This window comes from Phaethon lepturus, unplaced genomic scaffold (genome assembly GCF_000687285.1).
Source record: "Phaethon lepturus isolate BGI_N335 unplaced genomic scaffold, ASM68728v1 scaffold11667, whole genome shotgun sequence".
Lineage (NCBI taxonomy): Eukaryota > Metazoa > Chordata > Aves > Phaethontiformes > Phaethontidae > Phaethon > Phaethon lepturus.
This window is the reverse complement of record NW_010551167.1, coordinates 4412-14511: the sequence shown is the minus strand read 5'-3', so window position 1 is coordinate 14511 and position 10100 is coordinate 4412. Positions and strand designations below refer to the sequence as shown.

The window sequence follows — 10100 nt, the reverse complement described above, 5'->3', positions numbered from 1 at the left end:
TTTAAAGGGCAAGGGGGGGATGAAGACCGAGAAGACAATTTCCAAGGAAGAACAGCCAGCAGAATAAGAGCAGAAACCCAAGCAGATTGATAATCCTACTGATTCCCTATGAATACAGAAAAAAGAACATGAGGAAATTAAAAGAGTAAGAAAGCAATGCAGTAAAAAAAAAGAAGAAGGGGAAACAGAAACAATATGACTCGTTTGTTTTTGCTTTTCCCAGTGATACAGCTACAGCTATAGAAACTTCCAGTTCATGTGCACTGCAAAAGTGAGAAAATTTGCTGGTGATATCCAAGGTAAAAATGAGTTGCCTGTCTTTCACTCACATTAAGGTATTAGCATAGACTGAGGAAATTCCCAGTGCATTACAAGTTCTTCCAGCTATCCGTCTCACTCACTGCTGCGTAGCAGAGTTGGGTTTGTTGCTTCCAAAGCAGGACGGCACCTGTCCGTCAGGCAGCCCAGACAGCATTTCTGGGCTCTGAGACGTGCTGAGCAGAACTTTGCCACTTAATTCTTCCTGCTAGAGCCACAAAGGACAGCAGCCAGGAGACACCTTGGCTGTAGAGATGCCACAAACAGGCATTGTCTTAGAACTAAATAAAAAGGGACATTATTCACAAAGTAGTATCTCAGAAGAGTGGATGAAGATTTACATAGTTGAACCTATGTACAGTCATAACTCTGCCTTTCAGTAACACCACTCGAGTTTGTGAACACAGCATACAGCTTGAGTCCTGTAAAAGAACGAAGGCCAAATTGTCCTCTAGATCAGCTGGTCTAACACCTGAGTTTACATACAACTGGACACTGCATGGAAATTGCGTGGGTTTTCAGACTAAGCAAGCCACTACATTGCTTCCATCCAGCATTTCTAGACCGTTATGCCCAAATCCTAACTTTATTTCTTTTCATGTTGCTTGCAGAAAGGAAACCTCTAAACTCTACCACTGCACCGTTAACTATTGTCCTCTACGAGATCTGGAGAGCATGAAGGCTGTAGCTCTCTTCATTTGTCTTGTAGGATCAGCTTTTGCTATTCCAGTAAGTCCTCATCATGCTATTATTACTGGGCACTTAATTTTCCATTCTGTGAATGCTCTATGTTATTCCATTGACCTATACAAGACTTTTATTTACATATAGATATTGAATATATTTGTCTATTCTAGACCCATCCCTTACACTACAAACTCGGAACCCGTGGACAGAAAACTCCAGAAAAGGTAATCTTGTTCTATAAACATTAAGAGGCAACCTATATTATTTATTTCAAATATATAAAACACATTAGCATATATGCAGCAATTTGATTTAGGTTAAAAAAAATATAGGCCCCCTCACCGCAAGAATTAGTACCAAGCATCTCATGCCTCGCATATTACATAGCTAGAAACAGAACGGGATAAAATCTAAAGCTCACAAGAAGTTTCACTTATTTGAAAAAATTACCGTAAATGAATCCCCACATATAATTATTACACCTGTATTTGTACAAACAGTAAGCTTCGCTGACAGTCGAACTGGTGGTTATGGCTGCTTGAGTAAACAAGGAAGACGCATTCCTCAATTTATCATACCAAGTGATCATATGCAGTCTCAATGATGTAAGAATTTTAGCCACCATGTATTTCATAATATGAAATAATATGTGAATATTTCATATTCACAATGCAGAGCATTAGGTACAGCTCATCTTGGGAAAGTACACTGTGGCTGACAAGCCAGATTCACTACCGTCGGGTCTGTGTGATAGATGACTTCAGCAGCCCCATGCCATATATGCATGCTAATAACAGAGCTCACAGTTTTGCATTCATGGTTGATCAGAATTAAAATTCCTTTTTATTGCACCATTCTGGTGAGCATCTCTGGTTCAGACACAAATGGACCTTGACTCCAAGCCAATTAATGTTTTAGAATAACTAAATTCAGAGCATGCTCTGTAGCAAGAAATGCAAAATCCCAACTCTTAGGCTAACTATTTTTTTTTTTAATTCTGGATTATAACCCACTCTGTGCAGCTTTTCAGATGCATTTCATGTTGATTCGGATGGTGCTCTGCATTATGAAAACCAAAAAATTAACTTTTCCTAATGAAGTATCCAGTGGAACAAATTATGGTATAAACACTAGTTTGCAGCCTACAGCTGTCTCCCAGAAACAACTCATACTGAAGACACTTGCATCAAAGCAAAATATTGCAAGACCCGGCTTGGGTCTCTTAACATGATGGCAAATTTCAGTCAATGTAGCTGTAATTAGCTACTGATAGGGGATAATTGGCCTTTGATAGATGTTGCATATTCACTTGGAACTGATGATCACTTTTTGTGAGGTCTTCAAGAAATGTGCATTTAATCTGGAAAAGCTCTTCACTGAATTTGTTAGATGTGAGCAAGCATACAATCTTTCCCTGAAAAAGTGAGAGTTGGAAACGACTTAGTGAATATATTGCCTAGTACTTTTCCTGCATCAGCAAGTACAGTAGGCAAAAGACAAACCTGTAAAACATTCAGATACCACCTTGACCCTAGGAAATAGGATATAGCTGATCTGCCAAGAGCCTAATTAATATTTCTTATCCTACCACTTTTTAAAATTTGTACGGGTATTTGTTAACGGAGTGTTTGCTTCCCAGCAGTCACGACTCTGCCCACACCAGAGAAAATGCTATACCAGCAACTTGGGCACGGAGAAGGTCTGATCTTCCTAAATAAACCCCCGCAAAAGCTTTAAGGAAAATCAGCATCAGTGAGCAATAAGTAACACTGGACAGCCATAGGTGGTGTTCAGAAATACATCAGACGTTGCTGCTATTGGAAGCGCCTGGGCTCGCCCAGCGGCTGCTGTGATGCAAAGAGCGGCAGAAAGGCAATTGCTGCAGCAAGAGCTAATGGTCACTCCAGTACCTGCTTTCTCCTCAAGAATTTGAACCTTTTCCACTGAAGTTACTAGTTTTGCTGTTGGCTTGGCAGCAGTCAGCAAACACCTACGACTCCTGCCAGTGAGCTTACGATACGGTAGTTGCCAACAAATAATACAATAGTTCCCGATGAACTCAGCTAGGAAGCAATGATGTATCAGACTCAAAGCAGATTAATACGTTGATTATGAAATAGTGCACTGCTCCGGAATTACTACCCCAACACCTTGTGAAAAGTGCTCTCTCTCTCCCTGCCCCTCTTTTCCCAGGCGTCCCATTTATCTATGTAGGAAAATGAATATCTGCAGTGATAATTACTGCAGCCTACAGGCGCCTGAAGTTATGAAACCAAATTACTAACTAAGCATTTTGAGATTTCACAAGACATCCCCTATGCATCTCTCTCTTACGAGATCTGAAACAGACTTCTTCAGAAACTCCAACTATAAAAGAAGGCGCAGATAAACAAATTTGCTGAGAAATGGAACTTAAATCAGCTGTGAATTTGATGCTCTGGGCTAGCTTGAGAGGAGCATTTACAAAGAAAACAAATAAAGTCAGTGTCATGCTTTGCAGTACAAGGCAAAAATAACATTGTGTTGACTTCAAATAAATTCTAAGATTTATTAATCTAGTTGTTAATTTATTTTTTTAAGACTGAAGATATTAATCCTGAAGCCCCAAAGGAAGAGAACTCAGGGTACGTAGACAAGGGTGATTCGCTGCCCAGTCACAAAAACCTAAAACCAGAGTTATCAGTACCAGACGCTGAGCACAGGGATGAGCCCCAAACCACTAGAAAACAAGGAAGAACTGGTAGCGAGCATCAAGTGAAAAATAGCCTAAAAAGCATCAATTTCCTTGCGCTGCACAATAAGCCAGATTTGGCTTCTGATAACCGGGACAGTGACTCTGGAAGCAGCGGCAGAGAACAGCCCAGCTCTGAGCATTACCAGTTCAGGAGGCATGAGAAACACAGCAATACAGCCAACCGGCATGTTCTGGGCAATACAGAAAATCCAGTGGATGCTCTCAGTCTTGATCGTGAGCGTAACACGTGGAAATATAATAAAAATACAGTTGGCCTATCTGAAAAAAACAGTGAAAGTGATGAAGAAGGTGTGGAAGAAGAGGATGAGGAATGGGGTGAAGAAACCCATTACAGTGATATGAAGAACAAAGGCCACCAGACAAATCAAGGTAACCAATATAAAAGACAGCAAAATGAAAACGGCATGCAATCTGATGAGATCCTGAGAGATTCCAGCCAACCAATCCGGATAACCAAGAGACATGGTGAGACGTTTGACCTAGAGGAAGAAGAGAGGGAGAACAGCCAGACGAAGCCCTATAAAGAAGAAATCCCCCTCTCTCAAAAAATCAGTAACGAAGATCAGGATGACAAACAGCAAAGCCAAGATATGAGAGACAACATTCAATTAAACTATCAGAGTGATCATGACGCAGTGGTGAAAAGACAACATACGGAGGACAGTAGTGTTGATGATGATGGTCACGACAGTGGTGATGTTGATGGCGAGGAAGATCGCAGCAATACCTGGAAAGAAGCAGCCTATGAGGAAGAGGAGAGAATCCAGAGTAATGTCCAGGAGAGCACCAGTACTGAGCATGACGGGGAAGGAACCACCAAAGATGACACTGCGGTTCGTAGAGAGACCGAGGATTACCAAGATGTCAAGATTAAAGATCTTATTCACTCTGGACAAGATAACGACGATCGTGAGCCACCTGATTCTGACAGCAAGCAACAACTGGAAACGAGTAGCTCTGTTCAGAGCATGAATTCAATGGAAACTGAAGATAAGGTAAATTCTCTTTAAAATACATTTGGAATACTAGAAAAAAAAGGGGGGGGGACACCAGTGCCAAATTTAAATTCCTGATGATTGTAAGGACATTTTGGAGAAAAAACAGATGTAATAATTTATTAATATGCAGAAGTCTCATCTCCCCTCTTATCCACTATTCCTCTGGTTCATGCTGTGTGACTTCACATGTAACATTTAGATGACTTGTACCAGAAAGGAAGTGAGCACCACTCATGTAAGAGCTCCAGCCTGATGGGCTGTATAATGAAACACACAAATACATATGGATACACAGGTACAAAACTGGGAACCTAGTCTCGAGCCAGCTAGGAAAGCCTGTTCACTTCTCTCTCCCAAAGACTTTAAACACAAAAGTGAACAGCTTGGAGAGGCAGGGGCAGAGTCCCCAGAATAACTACCATCCTCGTGGCTAGGGCACTTTCACTAGGTGGATGTGAGCTTTGTCCCTTCAAAGGAGGACGTTGCACTCAGATCTTCTGCACCCCGGTTAGCCGTTAGATAACCAGCGGACTATCAAGGGCGTTCTTCAAAAGAAAGGAGTGAGTTTTCCTACGGCCGTTACATAAGGATCTGTAACATTAAAAAAAATTATGGGAGGCATCCGTTTGAAAGAGGGCAGGCACCTCCCCACGGCACCAAAGAAGGGTCAGAACTGAAGATGCATCCTTCCCTTCTCCTGCTTCATGCCTCTGGCCTGGCAGCTCACGGTGCCGCTGCTCCGTGAGCAGCACTCCTATTTCCTGATAGGACAAGAGGAAATGGCCTCAAGTTGCGCCAGGGGAGGTTTAGATTGGATATTAGGAAAAATTTCTTCACTGAGAGGGTGGTCAGGCATTGGAACAGGCTGCCCAGGGAGGTGGTGGAGTCGCCATCTCTGGAAGTGTTCAAGAAACGTGTGGATGTGGCGCTTCAGGACATGGTTTAGGGGACATGGTGGCGCTGGATTAATGGTTGGACTTGATGATCTTGATGGTCCTTTCCCACCTAGTGATTCTGTGATTCTGTGCTCCCCGGCACTACTGAGAGGCAGCTCATGCTCCCTGACCTGGAGGTGCCCGGTGCCAGCTAAGACTTGAAGCACCAATTCTGCCAAGCCCAAGGCGCTCCGCTGCTCTATGTCACGGACGGCAGAACCTCCGGGTGCTCAGGCCTTGCTGAGCTCCTGCTTCTCTCTCTCCACCTCCTACTTTTTTTTCCCCTCCCGAATAACAGAGCGCTTTGGTCCTACCAGAGGCTTTATGCACGTCTCGCGCATTTTGCACAGCAACCTCTTTCTGCTGCGGACAGAACAGACTGTGCCTCAGTCAGCTCTAATTTGTACCTGAAAAAACTTTGCCCAAGCGTTTTTTTCTTCCCGAGATTTACCACAACCGCTGCTTATATCTCTGTCACTGTACAGGTTAAGACTACAGGCAGTTCCTACGGTGAGACGGAAAGTGCAAACAACCAGAGTGAGGAGGCTCTCCTGGGTAAGCCATAAGCAAAGCCATCACGTAACTGCTAATTCTGCGGCTGGGGAATCTGCTGGTCTGCATTTCTTTTCTGCCTTTGGCAGCGCACTATTTCACATGGCTGAACTGTGCTTGTGCATAATCCTGCACCGCAGTCGTGTTCCCAGAGAATCCCTTCCATACACCCTTGGATTTACTCATTTGTTTGTGAAAAACATTTGTAGACAGTGCACAAATTTTTGTGTCAGTTATAAAGGAATGGGAATTACCTTGCATTGAGGCCGTTCAGTTTCAGAACAGTAGCTTGAATCCAGCTAGGAGTGGGACAAGTGCCAGTGCTGTGTTCAGCAAGGACGGATGGGGTGTGTTTCACCAAAAGAGGCTTGGAAGTGAATGTCAGTCCTTATAGCAGAAATAGCTTTTTATGAGAAATTTATTTCCCCATCCACCTCAAACCTGGAACTGCCAGAAGTCTCACAGCAATCCTCATTTAAAGTTTGGTCTGCGTTTTAAGAAACTGACAAAAAGCAGTTGACTTCTTGGTGAATACTGGGCTGTATTTTGCTTTGACTGTCAAGTAGTACCTGACAGAGACATTTGGCTTCGTCCCATCCCCTCTAACAGCCCCTCCTTCTTGCTATGATCACTAGACCCATGTAGGAACTTCCACTGCAAAAGAGGTAAGGTCTGCCATGCGGATAAACAAGGGAAACCCAGCTGTATTTGCCAAGACCCTGCTGCTTGCCCTTCCACCAAAGACTATGAGCATGTAAGTACTTCATTCAGTGCACAGCATGGGGGAAAGCTGACTACAATGTTTACAACATAACACGTTCCCCTGCTATTATTTAGAATAAGTCTACCCGCAAAAGCATGCAAGTGGGTTTGGGTGATTCCGGTAATTGTAAAAGTAAGTATCAAGTACCCAAACTCACTGACTATAGTTTGAGAATAGCATGAACACATGTAGCTACGTAGTACCTGAAGTGATTTGCTTCACTTATGCTCTCAGGGATCATAGTTTTTCCCTGTCACTAGAAGTTCTATTTATCCATTTGGTGGTTTAGAGCACGTACTAAATACTAGTACATATTTAGTATAATAATCCTGTACCATCGCAGAAACTATATTACTACCACACAAAAATAAATTCAAGTGTCTTGAAACTGGGTGTGTAAGTTCAGACAACTAATCCTTATGTAGACACATAACAACTACAATTTTCAATGCTTCTGATCACATGTATTCTCTGTGAGTATTCACAATTGTTACACCATATAGTTTTATTATTGTAATGCCTATATGAGCGACCAGAATTTTTCTCACCACAGTGGGGGTGGTTTTGTTTTTCACTCCTCCTCTAGGTTTGTGGTACGGATAATAAGACTTATGATGGCACATGTCAACTCTTTGGCACCAAATGTCAACTTGAAGGGACAAAAATGGGACGCCAGCTGCACCTAGACTATATGGGCTCCTGCAAATGTAAGGCTTGTTTTTCTATGAAGAATTCACTTAGCTATAAGGAGCCAGTAGTCTTAACCACCAGCTAGCCCTCGGTTATCTGCTTTCTTCCCATTCTCCCCCTTCTGCATCAATTATTTGCTAATTAAGGCCTTCAAATCCTAAACATGTCTAAAAAGTCCCTTTTTCTATAATTAAGGGTATTAAACATCTGAATCCTAAAGACATCCCTTGAGTGCTTACACCGATTTGTCGTCAACCCTGTCTTGCCCCTGCACTGTCTTACATGCTCCCATTGCTATAGCATCTCAAGATTTTTTTAAAATACCTTGATCAGAAAACCGGTATTTACAGTCAGTTAATAAATGAAAATGTCAAGTAACAAAAAAAAACCCCAAAAACAAACAAACAAAAAAAACCCAACAAAAAACTACTGAGATGCCAAATACAGAAATCCGGATCTAAAAGCCCAAACTGATTTCCAAGCGCTTCAACTGCTGCATACCCTGGGAGGAAAATGCACTCTCAGTCAGAATATTCCTTTGCTGTCAAGAACTCGGCTTTCATGCAACTGACTGATAAGAGTTTCACTGCACAACTCAGCTCAGAAGCTGCGCAGATACGTAAAGGTTGTGGCTTGCACAATTGGTTAAGCATGTGCGCCAAAGAATTGTAGATTTATAGTTGAACCCATTATTTGCATTCCAAATTTTATGTTCCATCAATTTTAATCTCGACTGGAAGTTTGCTAGCAAGACTCAAATCTAACCTGGCTCAAAAATATGAGGACTTCGCAGATAACTTGTTAACAAAAGCTTTCCTGTTTGGCACAGACATCCCCCACTGTACTGATTATGAAGTGGATCAGTTCCCCCTCCGGATGCGAGACTGGCTCAAAAACATCCTTATGCAATATTATGAACGTGATCTGGGTACTTCTGGATTTCTAACTGAAAAGCAAAGGAGTAAGGTCAGCAATCCTTTTCACATAAGACCATGTAGTTACATTGTTAGAGCCAGACTAACCATGTGAAAAAAAAGTAGTTTACATCTTACGAGTTTTCCCGTTTCCTATGAGTGTTCCCTTTGTGGTTAATGCAATTTAGACTTGATTAGATTCACAAGTTGCAAGTGAATTGGTGACAGTAGTTTGTTTTTGAAGATATAGATGCCATAACTGCCTAAAAAGCCATAGCTGTTAGAAAACAGTGTAAGTTAAACCAAGACCTGGCTTCTCTAACTCTGGAATAGGAGGTATATGCCGTAGACCACAGCAGGTTTATACAAAATATCCTTGAGCAACACCAAAGACTACTTACGCAGTTATCAGGAGGGACTTTGACCTCCCTGGAACGTCTCATACTAAGTGATACAAATTAGGTGATTTCTGAGATGGCTTATTTCACACCAAAAGCTGAGTTGCTTGCCTCAGAACAGAAGATCAACAAATGTGATCAAATTGGTTTAATCTCCTACCAACCTGAGGCTACTGCCCAGTTTAGCTGAGTCTGACAATTAGACCGCAGGAATTTCAATTCCTTTCTAGTTACCTCCAAAGTTGACATAGACAGCAACAAAAATCATCTGGACTACTTGAAACAAGCTTTTTGTGCTTTGTATGGTCACAAACACTAAAACTCACTTCCCCAGTGGTATTTTATCATGTTTCATTTCTCCAAACCATTCTATTCTCTTGCTGGATAGTTCTCTTCAGGACAGATCTTCATCCCTCAACAAAAAATATCAACTTTTCTGTTGTGTTCAGGTAAAAAAAATCTATCAGAATGACAAGCGCCTCATGGCTGGTGACCACACAGTTGAGCTGCTTCTGCATGACTTTGAGAAAAATTATCACATGTATGTGTATCCTGTGCACTGGCAGTTTCATCAGCTTGATCAACACCCTGTTGACAGGTAAAAAAAATAAATCTTTGGGTTCTGTTTCAATTTGCTGTTTAAGTTCAGGCTGGTTTACTTTTCTAAACCACTTTAAAGATTCTCTACATACAGGACCAGTCCCTCAGCTGATAGAAGCCAGTATCCTCCTCTTTCTAAGAAGGCATTCGTCTCTACCACAGAACTTCTCTCATTGTTTTGCTGAAGCGATGTCTTAGGTCAGAACCTGCTATCCTCTTGCCTTTCATAATCACCATGTATGACACCTTAAGGTCTACAGTGTCTTAATAGCTACTAATGCCCTGATCCTGGAAGAAAACAAGGCTCATAAGATCCTTGTTATTACTGAAGTTAAAAGCAACCGGCAGAGGCCTGTCAGCAATAATTCACTAGTGAGGTACCCGTAGTTTTCAACTAATACTACACAAGTCTTTCAGTTTAAGGAGCAGCTACGTTAAGACAGCACCAGTGTCACAATTCAGAGGAAGTCCCCAGCTTCTGAGAACGTCA

At 42.0% G+C, this 10100-nt stretch overlaps 1 protein-coding gene across 1 annotated transcript in view; it reads left to right on the top strand.

Annotated features, from left to right (window-relative positions):
- The first annotated feature begins 993 nt into the window (after positions 1-993).
- LOC104623659 (SPARC-like protein 1) overlaps positions 994-10100 on the top strand; it is an 11117-nt gene continuing 2010 nt past the window's right edge. Inside the window, exons 1-8 of the mRNA XM_010290811.1 lie at positions 994-1047; positions 1176-1229; positions 3586-4755; positions 6179-6248; positions 6881-6999; positions 7595-7715; positions 8528-8664; positions 9460-9608. Coding sequence (XP_010289113.1) covers positions 994-1047; positions 1176-1229; positions 3586-4755; positions 6179-6248; positions 6881-6999; positions 7595-7715; positions 8528-8664; positions 9460-9608 — 1874 coding nt within the window. The remainder of the gene's footprint in view (positions 1048-1175; positions 1230-3585; positions 4756-6178; positions 6249-6880; positions 7000-7594; positions 7716-8527; positions 8665-9459; positions 9609-10100) is intronic.